The sequence below is a fragment of the Plasmodium cynomolgi genome, chromosome 12 (genome assembly GCF_000321355.1).
Source record: "Plasmodium cynomolgi strain B DNA, chromosome 12, whole genome shotgun sequence".
Lineage (NCBI taxonomy): Eukaryota > Apicomplexa > Aconoidasida > Haemosporida > Plasmodiidae > Plasmodium > Plasmodium cynomolgi.
The window spans coordinates 2690429-2711488 of record NC_020405.1 but is presented as its reverse complement, the minus strand read 5'-3'; the positions used below and the strand labels follow the sequence as shown (position 1 = coordinate 2711488).

Below are 21060 nucleotides of genomic sequence, written 5' to 3'. Positions count from 1 at the left end.
GAGAACTTTTATCTATGGAAACGAAGGATAAACGATGAAAAGTTTTTTAAAAAGGTAGATAAAATTTTTCTCAAGTTGGAAACAATTGTGTCTTCTTGGACAAAAAGGTGACATCATTCAGCAGTAACTTACTTTATTTTATTTTATATTATTTTATGTTTTTTTATTTTATTATATTTTACTGTCCTGTCAAATAATACATCCACGTGATGTCATCCTCCGACTTGATTATGAGTTTGCCTTAAAAAAGGAGCATACACAGAAATGTGCAAAAAGAAATGTCATTTGGGGAAAACTGGGTAAAAACGAACAGCAGCAGTGAAATCTCGACACGTTTGTATATACACATGTGTACGCCCTCGCGTTACACCATTCGGCTGAACATTCACGTTTGCTCTTACCAGAGATGGCACTTGTCGCTTTGCATTTGACTGGTATATGAACTGTTTGGCGCGCTTCCACTTTGGTGACTTCAAATGGGACAGAAAAGAATTCGTCCGTCTTGGGGAAAAAAGGGGCGAGGCAGAAGTGAGGACAGATAAGCACAAACAAGGGCATATAAACATATACACCCACACGTACGCGCGCTCCTGCGAAGTCCAACTTGTTATCTCTCACGAGAGCTTTATTACTTTTAAAAAAAACTGCTTCACGTGAAAGAACGGATTCGTAAATGAAATGAGTGTGGTTTTTTGCGATGAGCAGAATATCGGTCCCTTCGGTTTCGGAGCCACACTTTTCCCGATTAGTAGCCCCTGCAAAGGAAATTGGCGTCACGAGTGTGTTTAAGGGTGCAGGAGCGCATTGTGAGTATGTATGTTCTCCTGCATAGGTGCGCTGATGCACGTATATACACGCGCGTGACGCTTTCTTCATCATCATTCGATCATTCCACTATTCCACAATGAAACAGTGTCACACATTTTCATTTTTTTTTTTTTCATTTTCGCTCTTTCTTTTTTAACAACCTTGTAAATGATGCCCTCCTTTGAGAGGAGCTTCAAAATGGCCTTATTTGTCTGCACGTCCGGGGGGTTATATTTGACGGTAAGGTTAATCTTCTCCGTCAAGTTATTGAGGGTCTCATTCTTTAAGAAAAAATTTGTGTCCACAGATTTAGCACTCACGGATTTGTCAACGCACTGGAATATCTGCTTCGAGTTTTTGTTCTCCTCATCATAATCTTCTATGACCACGTCGTAATTAATTTTCTGGTTGCACACATTTGTAAAAGATATTTCATTTATTTGAATAGACCCCAAATCAGTGTTGAAATAAAAGTTATCTTCGAAATCGTTCATACTTACGTTGAGAATAAATTTAAATTTGTACGTTCCTATTGTCTTATTAGCAAACGAAATGGTGACGTCTCTGTCGATCTCGTTTCTGACGATGCAGAAGTATATGTTAATATTATTATTTTTTTTCCTCTGGAGAATTATAGACTTGTCCAAAAATACGTAAGTGTAGTCAAGGAGTGCATCCATTTTTATATCCTCATCTAGGGGGTTATAAATGCTCACTTGCTCTTTTAATATTTCTTTTTTATTTCCCTTTACATTTTTTATGGACAGAAATTCGCTTTTGGTTATTTCAAACTGGAGGAGGATCTTATACGCGTCTTCATATTTTTCATTCGAAAAGGTCAGCATCACATGGTAAGTTCCTTCCTTCAATGATATGACTTTAAATGGCACGTTTTTTTCCTCCTTATTGGTTAGCTCGAATTTATTTTGTATCTGCGGGTAGGGAAGTATAATGGGGGTGCGCATTTTTTTTCGCTCCACGGTTGCGCGACCAGGTGGGGACTCGCACTGCCTATTGGATGCTGCTATACGTTACGCACTTCGTTTAATTATACTTCGTTTAACTACGTTTTTTTTTTTTTTCTCAATTTGCTGCCCCTTTGACAGTACGCCTAACTGCCTACAGCTTCACTCACATAAAAAAAGAAGCAATCGCTATGCGAAATGTTCAAGTCTTTGTCACAAACAAGAGACGAAACGAACAGCGTCTGGTTTTCATTTAGCCAATTCTTTATTCTGATGGAAGAACTGTTCAAAACCTTCGATTTGAAATTGAAACTTTTCTTCTTTTCGTAAGTGGTACTATTTGCATAGCCTAATAAGGTATAATTCTTCACCACCTCCTTGGGGTAATAAATTACCAGCTTGGATATATGATGAATTTTGGGAAAATATTTCAAATATTTTAAGCACAAAGTGTTGTGATAGTTATTACTGTTTTTCTTCCTTTTTTGCACAAAAAGAGGATTGTAAACGATTTGAAATGTTCCGCTTTCGTTCGGTTTCACAACGTCTTCATGTATTGCCAGCGAGAAAAAATTGTTCTCGTTAGACAGGAACTTATATTTCATTTTAAAGTTAGATTCCGTTTCGTTGCATATTTCGATGGTCTTGCTTATCTGTTTTCTGATGTCCGTCTGTAATGTGACAATGGTTTCATTTTTTAAGCAAATTGTATTAACGTTTTTGTCGTCACAATCGGTGTTTTCGCTTTTTTCGCTTTTTTCGCATTTTTCGCTTTTTTCGCATTTTTCGGAGTGGTCTGCGCCTCGTTTTTTCCCCCCTTCATTTTGAGCCTCCTCAACACTGGCGGTCTTCCCATCATTGGCGTTCTCCCCACTCTGTGCATTTCCTCCTGCAGTGATCAACTTCGAATTATTCACATACCCACTCCTACACTTGTTCATGTCATTACGCGTATTAATAAATATGTTTAAAAAAATTTTGCTATTGATTTTATTAAATTTGGGGAGCAAATCCACGGACACATCGTTCAGGAACAGATCCTTCGTTACGAAATCGGTGTCCACGAAGATGTAAATGCTCGTTAAGTTGAAGGAAAAGATAATCCCCTTTTTTGGATATACGTGCAAGAATTTTTCGTACTTTTGCGGGTACACAACTTGAAACTGGGCGTTCATGCCGCCCCTGTTGTGCAGCTGGATTTTCCTGCCTTTTATGGAGTCCTTGCGGTGCGCGCCCTTGAACAGCTTTTCCTTAACTTCGTCAACTTGGTGCACTACTTCCGCTTGGCTAGCTTCTTCCGCTTGGCTAACTACTCTCGCTTGGTTAACTTCTCCCGCTTGGCTAACTCGAGTTGCGTCTTCGGCGCACAGCGCACGCCTCTCCTGTTGCCCCGCCTTGTTGAAAGTCAGCAAATTCTCCTTCAAAACAATTTTGTAGCATATGCTGCTCAATTTAATGCTCGTCAAGTAATAGGCTATTCTTTTCCCACGGTAGCATACACTCAGGTATAGTGGTATCTGCAGGTTAAGATACTTTTCGGGAAGGAACTTCACCTCAAATGTCTTTTTTTCCTTCTTCTTTAAGATGTGCAAAACAGAATTATCAAACTTGACAAAGGAGAGGTAGTGCTTCTCTAAGTAGCTATAATTTAATACGTTAAAAGATATATCTTCTGAATTCTTATTGTGAAGTGTAAATTTTGAAATGCTTTCCTTATCCACATGTACATGCTCAAAATGAATTTCGTTCGAATTATTACTAGAAAAGGGCAATTTGAAATGTGTGGCTGATCCTGTTAGATAGATGTAAACCATTTTGTCCACATCTCCGTTTATCATAAAAGGTATTTTGTAGTTATAATTTTTCTCTTCATTTGGTTTAAATTGGATAAAAAGACAGACCTTGCTTTTTCTTTTCAGGTGCACCTTTTTTCGAAGGTTTGTTATGGTAAGACATTCCTCATTCAGTTCATATTCTATGTAGCAATCCTCATCATTATTGTTGCTAATGACAAGTTTTGTTTCTACCGCATTGTTGTTTTCCTTTTCTGATAGGATATCCATTTCGTTATCTGTATGATCTTTTTGCATCTTCGCCTCTTTAATTTTGGATACCACAGCATTCGTGAGTTTCTCCTTTCCGCTTTTTTTACTTTGGCTCAAATGGGCAGCGTTTGTTTTTTTCTGGTCTTTTTCCTGTTCTGTTTTCACGCCTTTATTTTTCTCCTTATCGGCTGTGTGTTTCTCCTTGTTTCGCTTCTCCTGTTTGTGGTCTTCTTTTGATTTGTCTTCCCCCTTTTCCTTCTCGGCGTGTTCAGCGACATCCCCCGTTTTGGCCTCGTCTCCCTCTTCGTCCATTTCATTCTGCGTATTATCCTTCCTCGTTTTCCTCTCCATTCTCTCCTTCTTCTCCTTCTTGTCCTGCTTCTCTCTTTTGTGCCTTTTCTTCTTTCCCTTTTTATTCTTCCCGGTCGCACCCTGCGCGTCTTCGTCAGCGAGTGCCTTGGCTTTCTCCCCCTCACGCCCCTTCAACCTCTTATCCCTTTCATTATTTTTGAACGTATTAATCAAAGACGATAGTGAGCTATCACTGGAGGAAAAACTCTCATCACAGCGCTGATCTATGTTCGTTATCCCCTTCACCTTAGCGCTGTCATCCAAAACGGGGAACAAAATAACATTACCAAAGTCATAATTGTAAAAGGAAAAATTAATTAAAAAGCTAATCGCAACAGCAGTGATTTTTAAATTAAGAAGATAGTAGTCCATAATATTAATGGTCAAGTAGTTAACATATGTTTGGTTCTTCAAAGGGTTATACTCAACAGAAATGGAATAGGTAGAGTTCTGGGGAATACAATCCCCACTGCACTTTATACGAATTTCTTCATCCTTTTTTTGTAAGTAGTATTTATAAACCATATCGAAATTGCCTAAATTTTCAATAACAAATTTGGAGACTTTTTTTCGTCCTATTAAGGTTTCTTTAAAATCTATAACATCATAAATATGGATCATGTGACTTTTATATTTCTTTTGCTTTCCACTCCATGTGCAGTCCTCCAAATTTAGTTGCACTTTTTCCTTGTCAAAATTTTCAATGTAGCAATTTATATTAATTTTACTGACCTGCGTTTTGAAATTAACCTGTAGGGGTGCTTCCTTTGACCCTATTTTGCATAGCAAGTTAAAATTGTAGAACTGTTCAAGGTGTGGTTTGAAGAACAGCTTGATTTTTTTACACCTTCCTTTTCCCCGCACATGTTTAATGTCTCTTACAATTTTGTTGCTATCGTTTTTCAATATGCTTCTCAGGTAATAATTCAAGAGGAAGAACTTACTGCTGTGAGGGATATCATCCTTTCCGCTGTTTCCCTCTGATAGGCTGACGCACGCTTTGCTATTCCATTCGCTGTCTGATTCACTGCTCGAATCGCACGACGTGTTTATGTACTCCCATTGTGGAAAATCCGCTGGGAGGATGTATTCCTTCTTGTACCTTCCATATAACATGGTTCGTTCATTTTTCGTCCTTTGTTCTACTTTATTTTTGCCAGAACTGAGATTTGATGAGGATGCCGACACATCCGACGAATTCGTAAATGAGCAAGACCAGTTGTCACTATCGTTGTGCAGCCTAATATTATCATAATGGTTTACATAATTGATCTTTATCCTTTTTTTTACACTTTTCCTCTCTCCAATTAACGCACCCTTGTTATGAATATCACTCAGAATACCGCTTCCATTAGAATCACTTTCGTGCGAAATGCTCGGCGTGGAAGTCGCACGAGCGGAGGAGTTTCCATCTGTGATAGTTCCCTTTCTATCGGGATCGTCCACACCTATGGAATTATCCTCATTTAATTTTCTTATCTCCTTGTACATGTACTTATTCTTTCTATAGCATGATTTCACAACGCCGCTAAATGGAACAATCTTTATGGTCTCCTTTTTGCTGTTAAACGAGTTGTACGAATTTTGGTCAAACTCAAAGTTGATGTCCATTAGGTCAAAATTGATTAGGTAAAAAACGAAGCAGTAGCTTTTTCCTAATATTAAATTGTTGATATGTATAGAAGACGTATTAAAAAAGATTAGGGGCTCAATTACCTTGACCTCAAAATCGATAGGTTGCTCTTTTTTATCATTTACATAAAGGTTGTAGCGTCCACTGTAGTCCATCGAATTGAAAATGTTAAAGAGGAATCTGATTAGGGAAAAGTTATTTTCTTTTACACACCCCTTATAGTTAATACACTCAGAATTGTTGTCGTTGTTCTTCTCGCTTTTCTTATTATCCCCGTTCTGTTTGCTGCTACTCAGCACAATGGGACTTCTACCTCCGTTTTCTCCCGTTTCGCTGATTTTCTCAAAAAAGTACTGTAAGCTCTCGTTCGAAATGTTCAACATGTATATTTTATGATTTATTTTTTTTAACACTCCCCTGCTTAGTACAATCATTTTGTGTTTTTTTTGAACTTTTTTCTTCTCGTCCATGTTATCCACAACACGGTTGTGATTCCAGTCTGCCAACACAAATGCGTTGCTGTGGTCGTAATTTTCGAATGTCATTTTGATCGGTATGCTAATTTGATTGTAGTACTTTATCCTTATGTGAAGCACGGCGTCGAAAGTTTTCTTGTACAAGTGGTGAAAGCAAAAGAGTTCCAGCCGCTTCTTGTGCTTTCCCTTGATGGTTATGTATTTTTTGATGACCCTGCATTGTTGCTGTGGTTTGCTAGTTACATCACTACTTCCAATTATTTCGTTGCATTCTCCAATCACGTCGTTCTCCTCAATGTGCGTCTCGTTAAAGCCACTTCCTTCCCCGTTGCGAGGATTATCTCCAAAATCGGACAAGGTCAAGTCGTACTTGGTCAAGTAAAACTCGTCGATGGGTTTATTTTCGCCCGTCTTATCCCCCTCATGTACCCCATTAGGGTTACCAACCACATGGCTATCTTCACTTTTGTTTGTTTCTCCTACCAATTCGTTAACTTCCGAAGCGTTTTTAATGTCTCCCCCTTGCTTACAATTGGATGGCGAGTTCCCCAATTGTTCTGTCTTCTCTCTAGTAACTTCATTCATTAGGAGATTTTTATCCATCCTGTTCAATAACGAAGTAATCCTTTTCTCGCTAAACGGGCGGAAAGCATAAACAGATGTTATGTCATCCAACCCGTTTAATGGTACGATGTTCAATTCGACATATGCTTTTACATTGGACATATTTTCCAGCACCAATTCGCTCTTGGAATAATTAAAGAAGGGAACATTTTTGAAAATAATTTTTTTTTTACTACAGGAAAATTTTACTTCTTCCGAGGTTAAACTTACGTATAAGGAGTCATTATACACTCCATCTTCATCCTTCACTTTGGGATTTTTTTTGTTAAAAGGGTTTGCAGAAAACTTAAACGGGATTTGCTTCTTCACCAAATTGATGGCTTCCCTTATGTCAATTTGAACACAAAACGGAAAGGAGCTATTCGCTGGTATGGATCCACTTAAAGGCCTGATGTCAATGACACCTTTTATCTTTTTTTCTACCTCTACATGGAAGAATAAATCGTGGTTGTTGTCGTTCACGTAGGGAACCCTAAATGAGTGGTTATACCCCACAGGTAAAAGATCAAAATTGATGTGATTTTTAAAAATGTCCACATTTTTACCACTATACACTTTTCTTATGCTACTTTTTAAGAGTTCTAAATTCCAGTAGTTCTTCGATTCTACTATATTTCCAAGGAATTTTAAATTGTAAAATTCGTAGTTATTATTGAGCACGCTAATTTGTATGCTTCCTAAAAGTTGTTTTTCTTGGCAAGTGCTCAGAGCAGTCGTTGAAAATTTGGGTAAATTTCCTTGCACATTATTTGCATTCTTTTTTTTATCCAAATCTTGCCTCTTCATCTTTTCCTTAACACTTTTTTTTCCCTTCTCATTGTCTACTTCTAATTCCTTTTTGTTAAGCTCATCGTTCGGTGTAGTTGTCTGCTCAATCACATCGAGCTCGTTTGGAGTGTCACCCACCGCCATACACTCTTCGCCTTCTATCCCTTTTAGGCTCCCTCTTTGTGTGTTTCTTCTGTTTATCATTTCTTCCAACTTATTTTTATCCACTTTTATTTTAATGCTTTCTACTTCGTTTTCCCTTAGCATGTAGTTGCTGTGCCCTATGTAGTAGAGATAGCCCAAACTGAACATGTGCATTTGTTTCTCCCTAGTTTTGTACAGCAAATCTTTAACATTTTTGTAGTCAAAGTATGTGGTGTTGTTTCTTGTGCGCAGTCCTACATGATCATCAACGGTGGTAAAAAAGGAGCTACTATTTATGGCATTATAAATATCTTTTTTTTCCTGCACACATGTCTGATAGTTTGCGGCGTCACAGGGAGTGCTTCTGTCATGTGTTGACTCTGAAATGTTGCTATTTTTTGCGTCCCCCCTTTTTTGTTGCGCTTCTTTTGGGTCATTCACCAGGTTGATACTTCTAGCATGCCCATTTTCATTAAAGTCTCCCTCTCCTCTATTGGAGACATTTTCCAATTCGGCGCTGCCTTTTAGTTGTCCCTTTCGTTCCTCCATACTCCGCCAGCAATCTGGCACCAAATTAACCCTTTCAAAGAAGACCTTTACAAAGACAGGATACTTGAAGCAATTTTTTAATCTCACTTTAAACGAAATGACACTGTTTAGGTGGATATCCCCCAAATCGTAGATCTTATCTTCTCGGCGCTGCTTCAGCAAGCTTTGTGGAAGGATCAGATTAATGGAGGGCAAAAAAAATTCTACACTTATGTAAAAGGAAAAACATAACACATTTTGCTGATTTGTCAGGTGGATATTTACGAGAAATTTTTTACTTCCTATTTGGTTTGAATAAAAACATATGTCTAAATATTTGTGCTGGTAACGTGTAACCCCTGTGGTGGTGCTGAGAGAGGAGGACGCACCACCGTAGGTGATACCACGCCGTTGTTCATTTAATTCGGTCAAAGACCACCTTGACTTTATTTCATTATCATTTTGAACTCGCATATTAAAACGGATGGGGGATGATTGTTGGGGAGTCACGCTGGATCTTTTTGGTTCATTTTCGTTCTCTTTTCCCTTGTCCCCCCGTTTTTCTCGTTCCTTTTCTTTCCCCTTTCCACTTCTATTCCTATAGTTGGCAAATTCGAGTTCCTTAATTTCTACATGAACCTTTGCATTTACATCGGACGTGTTGCAGATCTTTATCCGCTCATTAATGCACTCATTCACGTGGCACCATTTGTAGTATAGCGTATTATCATCTGAATTATAGTAGCTGTTTTTGCCTAAGAAATGATCTAAAAAGTTGGCATAGCTTTCTGTTTTTTTTAATATCAAAACTTCTTCGAATATGTTTTTCACATCGCAGGAAATGGTGGGCTTCACAGATGATGCAAAAATTTTAATGACTTCTCTGTGACTGTCAATAGGTTGTCTGTTCACCCTATGCTCCTTTTTCTTACTATCAGTATGCAACGTGTCCGACATGAGATTCTCCACCTCGACAATGTAGACAAATCTGTACTGCCTCTCTTCGGAGGAATTAAACAGAACCATGACGGTTTCCTCCCCCTTGGACTTCACCAAACCGCTAATTGGTGAAATGGAAAAGGGGCTTTTCAAATCGCCATTTGCATTATATTGAACACATCCCACGTTGTTGTATCGTAATACCTCATCCTTTTCTGTGTTCTTTATCTTACTCTTTAACAATTTTATCTCGTATTTAAAGTCAAAATATCCATCATTGATGATTTTAAAGAATCGGGTTTCTTCCTTCTTAACCTCCACAGAGTGATAATTAAGAATAGCAGGGATAACCCTAACATAGTTATAATCAAAACACACAGAAATGGCATATTTGTACGTTTGAATGTGATTATTATCCATGTCGTAAAAGTGTAGCATGAGAGGCGCATTTTGAAATTTGGCCTTCCTACCTGATCTTACCTTCACTTTTATTATTTTCATTTCGTTTGAATTTATACTATCAGTTAGACATTCCATACTTACATAATTTAAAAAGGAGTCCTCATTTAATTCTGCTACGTAGAATATTTTGAATTTTCCTGTATTTTTCACTTTGAACAAGCATGCTTTGGTTTGATTTACCTCCACATATTTGAAGTTAATGTCTTCTTCTAAAACGTCCCCTAGGTGGGAAGGCAACAATTGCTTGTTCTTTGGGGGGGCCACTTTAATGGCAGCACGGTTATTCTTTAATATGATCTTCCCATCGGTGGAACCTTCTGCTAGTGGGTCGAATTTCTCCTCCGCATCTTCCTTCACAATTTCGGTACTTACTTGAATGAAGGACTTGCAAACTTCTGCTTCCACCGCGAGGGATGTGAAATAAACGTTGTTCCTCATTTTGTCACTTTTGCTGAAATTCTTCTCCACATAGTTTATTTTTATTTCTTTCTTTATCGTATTGACGATATCCGTTTTGATGGTAACTGTTAGCGTTTTTTTTTCATTTTTTAGTAAATTTCCTTTTGTAGGATTTATGCATAATGGGGAGTCGCTCCTCAAGTCAGCAGGGTCTACAAACCAGGTAAGGTCGCAGTAGCTACAGTTCTTCATTTCTACATTTTTTTGCTGAACTGAGTTTAATAGAATTTTGTGAAAGTTTAAGTAACTTTCGCTCATTTTCAGACAGCACTTTATTCCTTCCCCCTTTAAGCACAAAGAGAATATATCATACAAGTAATTGTCAATCTGTTTGTTGGCTAAGACTATGTCGTTAGAGAAAATGCTATCGCAGAGTGGCGTGCTGTCCTTTTTTTTGTCCCCATTTGTCATCTCCTTTTGGTAATTTATATCTACTGCCCCATTTGCTACAGAATATATAGACAGCTGCAATTTTTCAAAAAAGGGACCCACCTTTTTAGGTAAAAACAAAACGATCATTTTTTTCCATTTCTTAGAGAGAATGAAAAATTTCTTCGGGTACACATAAAAATCGTTATGACTTATGAAATTATCGGCACTGTTAAGTTCATTATCCTGGGAATTTTTATCACTGCTGCAAGGCACATTGTCAAAAGAAAGTTCGACAAAGCAGTCGAAGTGAGAGGAGTTAAATAAATTTAAAACCTGCACGTGCTTATACAAAAGTTTAGAAATTTCGTTACTTTTCATCCTATCTGAGTTCTTCGATTTGTACTTATCCTTTTCGTTGCTACTTGAGTTGCTCAAAATGGAGGTAATATTTTTCCTTCTCATTTTTCCTACTTTAAATTTGGGAGAATTGATATCTCTAAAATTTTTTAAAAAATTTAGGAGGTGCTCTTCACACTCGTCTTTTAACTCCGTTTGGATGATATGCTTAAATGAGTGTACATTTCTTCCTATCAGTACCCGGTCAAAATTGTATAGCTTTTTGCACAAAACAAAGCAGTTACTTCGGGGGGCACACATAACAACGTTGTTGCTAAATATGAAATACGGATTGGAGTAAATCCTAGGCTTATCAATTACCACAAGCAGATTTAAATAAAAGTAGTTCCCAAGAAGGTCTATTAAGCATATTCTTTTTTTTATGTTCACTATTTTGCAGGTGTTAATTTTTACGTTTATTTCCGTGGATGTGTTTTTTTGCAACATTACGTGGGTTATATTTTTGTATCGAATTTCGTCCCTCTTATCGTAGGAATTATCTACTTCTAAAAATTCGACTATGTAATGGTCTTTTTTTTTTTCCCTTTCTCCCGCGTCACCTGCTTCACGAGAGTTGCGAAAGTTATAGAAAATGTGGTCATATTCATCCTTTATTTCATACTTTTTTTTTTCCAATTCTTCAAAGTAAGCCTCCTCCGTAAGTTCCTTTCCCCCGTAAAGGTACAGCTTGTTCGCATCACTATCGTTGGTTTCGTTTTTGTTGGGGGCTTCCTTTCCTTCTTCGTTTTTGTTCTCGATTTTTTCTCCCTTATTGTCGAGGTCGTTTCTATCTTCCGGCGTTTCACCCCCTTTTTTGTGATCGCTCTCGTCTAGCTTCTTTTTGGTATCCTTTTTTTTTTCCTTTTCTTTTTTCCTTCTCTTCCTTTTCTTCTCTTCCATTTCGTCTTTGCTTTTGAGGTGTTCCTTTTCTTTCTTTTTCCCCCCCTCTTTTTCGCCTTCCTTATGGTCCTTTTCCGTCTTTTTTGGGGGATCCCCAAGTAGGTCCTCCTCCTGCACTTTCCCCTTTTGTTGCGTCTCCCACTTCTCCTTCGTATCAATTTCCATCTCCTTCTCCATCTTCTTCTCCTTTTCTCCCTCGTCTTCCTTTCCACTTCGCTTCTTCTTCTTCTTCTTCCTCCTTTTGTCCTTCTTCTCACTTTTGTGCTCATCTTCTGCGCCCTCAAGTTTGTCCTTTTCGTTTTCTTCCTTGTCTTTCTTTGCTTCTTTTTCTCTTGTGTTGTCTTTTTTCTTCTCCTTTTTCTTCCTTTTGGATTTGCTTCTCTGTAACTCGTTCTCCACTTCTGCATGTTGCTTTTCCCTATCATGTAGTGCATCTCCCTTTTGTAGTTCACGCCCGTACTCTTCCTCTTTTACCACTTTGTCTTCTTCGCGCCCGTCTCTCCGAGCCACCACCCCAGCTTGCTCCTTCTCACTGGTAACATAAAAGTTGCACTCGCATTTTTCCAAATTTTTCTTGGTCTGAATGAAGCTCTGCATATTAAAGGCGTCGTACATCTTGGAGTTTGGGACGTCAAAGAAGTAAGCGGACGTTTTTACGTCTTTATATTTTTCCTGCACAATTTTGGAAATTTCGTTCAGAACATTCCTCTTTCTAAAGCATAATTCTTCGTTTATAAAAAAGTAAAAAAAGTTGACTTGAACAAATTTTTGTTTTAAATACCTGACGAGTTCTTCATTTTTGTTAACAACTGTTTTTACGCTTTCCTCAACTTGGTTGCAACGTTCCGTTGTACCTCCGTTTGGCATTTTTGCGCTGACGGCATTTCTGTTTTTGCCTCCGCCGTTTGCCTTCTGAGCATGCTGCGAATCAAATTTGTTATTAATTTTTTTTCTTTCTACTGCTTTGATGGTACTTTCTGCGACTTTGCCAATCTCCTCCTCCTCTTCAGTCTTCTTTCCCGTTATTTCTACTCCATCGGTGACTCCACTATTTACGTTTTCCAACTCCCCGTCCTCTTGATATATTTTTTCCACAAAGTTTTCACTAAGTTGGATGTTTATTCTTCTTACGTACGTGTTACTTCTTTTTTCTTTCCCAATTTGTGTTGTGTCACTATCAGTTGCTTCTCCCTTTTGTTTGTTACCCTCGAGAGGGTCCCCTAGATCGGGACACGTCCAGTTGGCAGAATCGTCATCCGTTCCCTTCCTTAAATGATCTCTCAATAAGTTACGCAGCACAGTTTTTAATTCTTTGTAAAATGACACATGTTCCACGTAATCGTTGTTCTTCATGTAGCTATTTATTTTGCTCACCTTTTTATTATACTTGATAATTTGCTCGTCCACTTGTGCATTTCTTTCAGCACAGTGAGTGTGAAGTTGACCAATTATTTGCTTATTCAGGATTTTTTTTTCTTTGCAAATTACGATTTTTTCATACAGCCTCTCCACAGCGCTTTGCACATTCGCGTCCCTACACTGTACGCCTTTTTTCGTTCTTTGCCCCTTTTCGCTTAACATGTCGTTATCCTTTGTGTCTTCACATGGATCACCTTTTTTAGAGAATCTTAGCAATTCATCTCCGTCTTTTTGCTCAACGGATGAAGAATATTCCCCTACTTCTTCTGTTTGACTTTCTAAGTTGGCGTTTATCCCTTCTTCATCAGTGTCCCCCTTCTTTTTCTCATTGCCATCCACAGTGCGTGGAACTATTTCAGCTTTGCCCCAATCGGTGTGTCCGCTTAACGACTCCATTATTTTTTCGATTTGCTCCTTCTCTTTTAATTTCTGCTCAATCTTTCCTTGATATTTTTTTGTCATATTTTCATAAAAGTATTTAAGTCTTTGTGCATCCGTTGTTGGGCTCTCCTTTACGTGGCTTCTTTTCCCCCCCTCGCTTTCCGCGTCTTTGCCTCGCTTTTCACCTGCGTCTTTCCCCCTGTCCGCGCCGTTAGACGGGTTAAAAAATTCCTCATACCTTTCCACCGCGTTCAAATAAATTATATGATTATTCTCGTCCGAGGTGAGCCTCAAAAATATGGTGAAAAAACACTCCGAATTTATGTATTCATTTTTTTTAAAGAAAAAAACTACCCCATTAACATACAATGGGGAGAGTAGCACTTTCTGCAGGATTATCTCAAACAGATGTGCAAATGTGCTATTCTTTTTGTTAGAATTATCTCCTTTGTTTTTTTTTCGTTCCGTCATGGTTAATTTTAATAATGTTTTCACGTTAGTCATAAATTCTTCATCGTTCAGGAGGGCAAAGTGAAAAAAGTGCTTCACGAAATCTAAATTGTGTCTCAAGTTATACTTATTAAAGAATGCCTTCTGGTCCAACAAGCTACCATCATCATTGTTTTTTCCGTTGTCATTCGTGCAGTTGTTTTTTTTCCTATGCATACTTATCGCATGCTTATTGTCTATCTTAGATTTTATGCTTCTTAAGTTTGGTGTTTTTTTGAGTTTATTTTTTCCTACATTTGAGCAATTCTCGTCTTTTTCGTTAACCCCCTTCGTTTCCTTTGCAGCATGTGCATCTTTATTTGGGATGCCAACTCGCTCGTGAGACGTACCTCCCTTTATAATTAGGTGCGAGTCTTTATCCTCATTAATTTTTATGCCGTCATTCGTGTTTACGCCGTTATTCGTGTTTACGCCGTCATTCGTGTTTACGCCGTCGTTCGTGTTTACGCCATCTTCGGCTTGCTCTTGGTCCCTCTTTTTCTCTCCCACATTTAGCACTTCACTCACGTAGTAGTCTAAGCTGTTCTGATGCGTCTGCCCACAAATTGCAGAAAGCCCCGAATAGGCCTCATTCGCCACATTTGCCGAGTTGGCCAAGCTTTCGTGCATGCTTCTGTTAGACGTCCTTAGCTTTTTGGTAGAATGCCTATTCCGGTTTATGTTCCTCTCGTGGATGATGTAATGAATGAAGCTTCTTTTCACGATGGATGGGTAGTTGTCCTTCTCGTTAATCTCGTTACACCATCGTATTATTTCTCCAATCGTTAGGAAGTTATCACTCTCAGGGTCGCTACCCGTTTCTGTTTTTTTGGGGGGAGAAGAATTCAAAACGGTATTGTTCAGCAGGTAGCTTCCAATCCCCTTATGATTCACATATTTTGGACAAATGAGCAGGAAATTTTGTTTTATTTTTTTTTTCATCTTTATTATTTTTAAATATTCTTCAAAGTAATTGTACTTCCTTTCGTTTTTCTGTATAAGTTCCTCTAAGATGGCAATTTTATTTTCTAAAATTTTGATATTCCTTTGTTGATCATTCGGGACTGTACCTACACCATTTTGATCATCTTTTTTTGGAGGTATACAATGGGCTAGTATATCATTCAGTTTTTCCTTTTTGTTTGTTAGTTCATCTGTTTTGTCATTCTCTTTTTCCCTTTCTGTTTCATTTCTCTTTTTTGATTTGTATTTTCCTTTTTTGTCTTTGCACTGCGTTTCGGCAGATTTACTTCCTTTTTGTCCCTTTACAGGTTGGTCTTTTTCATGTATGAGGTCACTTCCCCCTATTTTGGTCTCATCATCCGGTTTGACACACTCCCCTAGGTGTGTGACTCCTTGGTGGTCCTCCTGGTCCTCGCTGCTATGCCAACTTTGTGTGAGATAACTATTTAAGTCACCGTTCATAACGCTTCTCTCCCCTTTGTCGCAATTTCTTATTCGATCTAACTGCCTTCTGTACAGACCCACCAAATAGTGTATCAAATTGCTATAAAAAAAATTACCTTCGTCGTTCTTTTCAATGTATATATGTGAGTGGATGGCCAAGAGATCATATAGGAAGCTTTGAAAGTACTTATAGTAGTTATCCAAGTTGTAAATAAACAGATACTTCGAATAGTTGTTAAAGTTGGTAATTTTCATTTTGTGGTGTACGTTTCCACTGTTGAGGAGGAGCGGTTTGACAATAATGTCACTCGGGTCAGCCTGCACGTGATCTCTAACGCTGTTCAGATAAACATCCATGATTTTCGTGAAACTGGAATGATAAATAAACAGTTCGATACTCACTTTGGCATTTTTATAAACATCCGAAGGCTCAAAGAATATGCGAATGTCCAAAAATGAATTACTCTTAATGATCCCCTTGCTTGGTATTATAAAAATTTGGGCCCTTTTTTTTTAGTGATAATATTCTAACTTTTTATTGTAAAAAATAATATTTTTTACTTTAAATTTTACATTCATATTTTTGGTATTTATCAATCGATTCGTTTTGCATAAACATCTTTTTACTTCCACTTTTTCAAAATGAATTTGTCTATAATATAGATGGAGATCCGGGATGATGTAATTAAAATTTATATCCACCGTGTAGTAGTTCTTGTCATTCATGCATATGAACATTTGTTCTGAAAATAATTTTTCGTTTGCACACTTATTATCAATTATAATTTTCAAGTTGATGGAATGGTCCTTATCTACTTCCTTATGTTCGCATGCTAAAGTAATTACGTCCTTCATTTCTGGATTACTCAAATGGTAACTTAATTTTACTTTGTCTCTACTTAAATTTTTTAGCGTAATTAATCCCTCCTTCTTTTCTTTAATCGTTACATTGCCCATATTTAAGCAGACCCGTTGCAGCTCGCTGTTGTTTTCTAAAATTACTCGCTTCAGGTATTTTAGGATGTACTCGTTGCTCACGTAGCCGTGGCAGGAGAGCTTCTCGAAGTTGGCTGCGGGGGGCATGGAAAAGGAGGCATGGGAAAAGGGGCATGGAAAAAGGGGCATGGAAAAAGGGGCATGGAAAAGGAGGCATGGAAAAAGGGGCATGGAAAAGGAGGCATGGAAAAAGGGGCATGGAAAAAGGGGCATGAGAAAAGGGGCATGGGAAAAGGGGCATGAGATAAACACGTTGTGCAAGCTATACAAACCGTACAAGCTCCACACGCGAAGAACGATACAGACTTGACAGCGCTCTTTAGAACAACACAATGCATCGCGGCGTGAGCACAATCACCCTATCGCATGCATTATTAAAGCTGGAAAAGATTGCTTACCTAACTTCTTCAACTTTGAAAAGCTCCCGAGAATGTACTTGTCATCCTTTTGGTTCAAAATGAAGGATTTCAGCAAATCGGAAAAGATGCCACAAAGGCCGCTGTTTTTCGCGCAGTAGCTTTTTAAGATGCCTATGAGGTTATACTTGCGCTTGGGGCCTTCCAACGAGTCCATTTTTTTAGCTGAGCTGCCGGATAAGTTGTCCATTTGGTTCGCCCTGTGGACTTCAAGAGATTCGCCCGATTCGTCCAATTCTCCCATTTCGCTCAATTCATCCACTTCACCCATTATGCCCATTCCTTCGCCATTCCTCTCCGTGTGCTCCCCTTGCGCGCTAGCTCCGCCCACGCGATCGTGGTATAGGGCCAATATTTCATCGATTTGCCTGCCGAGGGACAAAAACGCACCAGCGTACCAGCTTTTCAGCCTTTGGATCAACCCCTTTCTCTGATTTTCATAATGGAAATTCTCGTCATCAGGTAAAAAGGCTTTCTTAATCAAGCTGTCTATGCGGCTAAATTCGCTCTTCTTTCTCCCCCCGTTTTTATTTCTCGGTTTGGATCCCATTCTTGCGGGTATACTTCATCCGCTAGTTCTCCATTTTTCCTATCAGCACATCCATCCACAACATCTTGCACAGTTAGAAGCAACACATTCGAGCTGTCCCTGGAACGTAAATTCACTTTAATTTCCTCAAAATTGCAAATTTTAAGCAAAATAGTCTCCGTCACATTTTTCGGAGTACCAGGTATGAAGTAAAAAATGATGTCCTTACTGTTGTGCGGCTCGATAAAAAAATTATTCACATTTGTATATAGTAGAGAAGGAAATTTTATATTATAAACAATTTCAACGAAAAGTTTAATTTTCCCTGTGTTTTGGATGGTTAGAAAATCTTCCCCAACGGATTTATAGTGCATATCATAATTCAACTGCCTCTTGTTGATGCTATATTTAATGTCAGAATATCCACCTATTAATTTGAGAGGATACATGGGGCCATTCCTAATTTGACATAATACAGTAACATTGTAATACCTTTCATTTATGCTGTTATAAGTAAGCGTTATTTGTTTTTTTTCGTACGGAAGTAAAAAACCTCTATGGGGAATTATATTAAAAACTTGATTAAAATTTGCATACATATTATTTTCTTCAAAAAACCACTGGAAGTACACTTTAAAATTGCACACATTTTTAATTTCCACTGTTTCTTGGGCAAATAAATTTTTTAAAATGTACTGAAAATCTACAGAACTTTTACTCATCACAATATTTGGATATATCGTCTTTCCAAGCAATTCATATTTTTGTCTTCTTCCATTTTCCACAAAGTGGACGGTCAGATAATCTTGATAAGTGTTACTAATTTTGTTATTCATAAAATCCACGTCAAAAAAGATTCGATTTTTTTTTTTTCCATTGCTCTCAGTTCTATTACTTCTTGCTCCACAGAAAAGGGCAACTTAGTGGACAAGATGAACTTTACATTTGCATTTCGCAGATTCTTCATTTCGATTTCTTGCATTAGTCTGTTCGTACTTTTCGAATGGGTAAAACGCTGCTTTGGTCTGTTTTCTCCGCTTTCGTCTACAAAATTTTGCCACTTCTCCGTGGGGTGGTCTTCCCAATCATCTTTTTCCACTTCACCTCGCTCATTAAAGTCATAAACAAAATTCTCAATGTTGCATATTTCGATCTCCGGGTGAACAAACGAAGCTTCTATTTTTATTTTTTTAAAACTAGCACACACTTTCTTCTTACCGATTGTTTCTTCATGCACATAGAGAATATCCTCGCACTTCTCCTCTTTGCAGTTGAACGCGCTTACAATACACACCGCTTCGCTGCCCCCCTTGATAGACACGCTCCTTGGGGTCACGCCAAATATTTCAGGGCTTTCATTTTTTTTCTTTTTTTTCTTTTCGGACTCGAAGAGGAAGTACACGCTCCTTTCGCTCGTACCTCTGTTGGAGATGATCAGCTCGTGCACGTATTTTTTGCTCGTGTGAGTGACTTCGAAGTTTATGCCGCTTTGGTTGACCAGGATGGGCGATCCGACTCCCTGCAAAGGGGAAGCGGTATGTCCGTATGACGGTTTGGACGCTTGGCGGTTGACCGCTTGACCGCTTGACCGGTTGCACTATTTGGTGATCACCCAGTGGCGGTCACGCAGCTTGCGCCCCCAGCCGGAGCGCAGAAATTCCTACCTGGGCTTTCAAGGGAACTAAAATGTCCTCCTTCCGGTGGACGTTCACCCGCAGCGTGTCCGTGTACGCCGTCGTGTCTAAGCACTCAACACAGACAGGAACAAAAACGGATTCGTGTGGTTCTATATAGAAGTTATTTTTCGAAAAGCTGAAGACAGCTAGCTCGTTGGACAAGCTGATAAAGGTATTAATCGGACTTTCATTTTTTATTTCAATGACTTTTTCTTTTACATCTAAACAGTTGCATTTTTCAAAGTCAATTATACTAGGAATAATTTTTACGGTGGGACAAGTACAGTAAGCTTTAATATTTAAAAATAAAAGATCTTCACACCCGGATATTTTAACCTTAACCACGATGAGGATATACCCTATAATTTTGCTCTTTATGCTAATGTTGACACTTTGGAGATGGTTTCTTCTGATCACTCCATCCTTCTGAGAAATGTGTAAGTCGCATATGTAGTAGATTTCTTCGTCCACAAATAATTCATATTTCACATCCGTGTCTTCCGACTTGTTAATCAGATTAATTTGTTCGCTGTATATTTTATCTATAATCATAGGTTCTATGTTCAGAAAAACGGGTTCGCATAATACGTTCGGCTTGGAACAGATGGCACGAAAAGGTAGATTCTTTTTATAAGTTTTAATTTCACTTAGATAAAGTTCTACACTCGTCATGTATGTTTTTATTTGTTTAGGGTAAAATGATAAGACGATTTTTTCTTCCCCAAATTTGTTCAACTTGTTACAATTTTTTTCAATTTTTACTTCATCTTTCAATTCGTTAGGAATATTAAATCCGTAATGAAGATTCAACTCCGAGTTGTTAACTATGGTAATTGTTTTTTTGTACTCAAAGCTATGTGACACTTGATTAAAGTTTATTTCTTCTACGTCTAATACGACTTGCGGAAAATTGCACATACTCACTACCTGTAATTTTTTTTTCACATTTGTATACTTCTGATGAATTATGAATGTCTTCTCTGATTCTCCATTCACTTTTGGCATATATACCATTTCGAGCGAATGGGTAGAATTTTTCAGTAAAGTAAACTTTCTGTGTGCAACTTCAAATTCGTTATAATTATCCTCTACTTTTTCTACTTTTATGGGAACATCAAACTGAGTGTTGTTCACCAATTCGAAGGATATCTTTTTGCATGTGTTAATGAGAATGTTGTCAATTTTGTGGATCCTTTTTGCTATGACAATTTCGGGTGCTATACTTTTGAAGTACACAACTATTTTTTCTTCTTTCTTGTATCCTCTTATAAATAAGAATATTACTATTTTGTAAAATGAGGCAAACTGGGGACACAGTGCAACGGTGATGGGAGTGTTTGTGTCGCTGAACAGTTTCTTGCACTTAGGGGATATGTCTATGATTTTTTTTTTTTTTTACCCTTTTTTGGCTTATCATAATGTGATAGAAGTGACCTATCGGAAGGTTCCGAAAGAAATGTGTCATTCTTTTCGTCGTGTACTTCGACCTCCTTTTGGGGTTCCACGTCGAGTAGGTTATCTCCAGTGGGGGCTGTTCCCCAACTGTGATCGCCACTGATGTTATCACCACTGCTGCTGTCGCCACTGATGCTATCGCCACTACTGCTATCGCCACTGCTGCTATCTCCACTATTGCTATCGCCACTGATGCTATCGCTACTGCTCACTCCGCTTCCGCCACCCCCCTGGAAGGATTCCTCATTTTTGTATAGGGCATTTTCTACGATATTCTCGTCCAACAATTCGCTGTCCCGAATGAACGTCTTTTGGATTATTTTGTCCCCCTCGTCGAAGGTCACATCTTTTATATCCGTTGAAGGGTCATCCTGAAATGCATAAAAATGGGGATGGCTAATTGCGTCTGCTCTTGCGGAATGG

The 21060-nt window shown here is 38.3% G+C and overlaps 2 protein-coding genes across 2 annotated transcripts in view; one reads left to right on the top strand and one right to left on the bottom strand.

Moving 5' to 3' along the window:
- Positions 1-111, top strand: part of PCYB_127110 (hypothetical protein) — a gene marked incomplete at both ends in the record, with an annotated part of 1285 nt that extends 1174 nt beyond the window's left edge. Inside the window, one exon of the mRNA XM_004224045.1 lies at positions 59-111. Within this exon, the coding sequence (XP_004224093.1) occupies positions 59-111 (53 nt within the window). The remainder of the gene's footprint in view (positions 1-58) is intronic.
- Positions 112-1918: 1807 nt separating this feature from the next.
- Positions 1919-15935, bottom strand: PCYB_127100 (hypothetical protein; the record flags this gene model as incomplete). Its single annotated transcript, XM_004224044.1, has 1 exon — positions 1919-15935. A coding segment is annotated over one exon (14016 nt), but the record flags the coding sequence as incomplete, so codon positions are not given.
- Positions 15936-21060: the final 5125 nt, after the last annotated feature.